This window comes from Nicotiana attenuata, unplaced genomic scaffold (genome assembly GCF_001879085.1).
Source record: "Nicotiana attenuata strain UT unplaced genomic scaffold, NIATTr2, whole genome shotgun sequence".
NCBI lineage: Eukaryota > Viridiplantae > Streptophyta > Magnoliopsida > Solanales > Solanaceae > Nicotiana > Nicotiana attenuata.
Window position 1 is genome coordinate 15150 of NW_017678939.1, and position 1080 is coordinate 16229.

Sequence of the window (1080 nt, forward strand, 5' to 3'; positions counted from 1 at the left end):
GCTCTAGTAAGTTTGATAAGTTGGAATCCTTAGTGTTAGAGAAGCGCATTGTTCTTGATTGTGCCATGTTTGATTCAATTTTCCAGTATAAGTGTTCTGGTTTTCCCATGCTTTTCAAAAATTTCTGGCCTGATAATTTTGAAATCACTTTTGATCAAGCAAAACGGTGTATTGTTGAGTGTCCATCTGAATCTCTCCCAAACTAGTTAGGTCCAAGTGATGTTAGCTTTGAAACTCGTGTTCTAGCCCACATTGTTGCAACTACTCTGCTTCCTCGTACTGGCTCTTTCTCCACCTTCTCTCAAAGAGATACCTTTCTTGTTTATTGCCTTGTCACAAAACTCAAGATCAAACTGTCCTCCTGGGTCATCAATTTTATGATTGAAAGTGCTGATGATCCCACCAGTTTGCCTTATGGCATGGCCATCACTCACATTCTAGAAGCTTATAATATTTCCACCTCTGAATATCCCTTCATCTCTGTTTCAAAATCTTACATTTCCAGAGCGTTTGCGAGTATGGGTATATGTGTGTGAAGGGCTCATGGGTTAAGAAACAAGAAGGTGAGGTCAAACATGCTCAACCTGATCCAAAATCCAAACCCTCTGTTTCCCATCATAGTCCCAGTGTCCTTGACCTTGCTGAGAAACTAGTTGCCATTGACAATCAGCTGTCCGCCATCAAAGATATTCTTACTGCTACTCAGTCTACTGTTGGAGATATTCATGCAATCTCCAAAGAGACAGGGTCTGATGTTTCAAAGATAAGAGTTGCAGTTCTCAAAGTTAGGGAAAATGCAATCAAGGCATTCAAGGAGGTACACGACAGGCTTGATGGAGTGACTCAGCCAATGCCAGCTTTGATCAACTGAAGGAGGCGATTTGCAACACTCTTACTTATTTCTTGTGTCGTTAATGTGGAAGTTTTAGACAATATTTTTTTGTTGTGCTGTTTTGGACTGGATAACCAGTCGTTGGATAATTTGGACGTTTAGACAATATATTTTGTTTTGCCATAACTCTGCAAGCATATCATGCTATAAATCGTATTTTAGTATATAGTGTGTTGTTATCTTATCCC

At 39.7% G+C, this 1080-nt stretch overlaps 1 protein-coding gene across 1 annotated transcript in view; it reads left to right on the forward strand.

The window, feature by feature from the left end:
- The window catches only part of LOC109221683 (uncharacterized mitochondrial protein AtMg00810-like), a 4526-nt gene extending 3655 nt beyond the window's left edge, over positions 1-871 (forward strand). The window contains exon 2 of the mRNA XM_019386151.1: positions 506-871. Within this exon, the coding sequence (XP_019241696.1) occupies positions 506-871 (366 nt within the window). The remainder of the gene's footprint in view (positions 1-505) is intronic.
- Positions 872-1080: the final 209 nt, after the last annotated feature.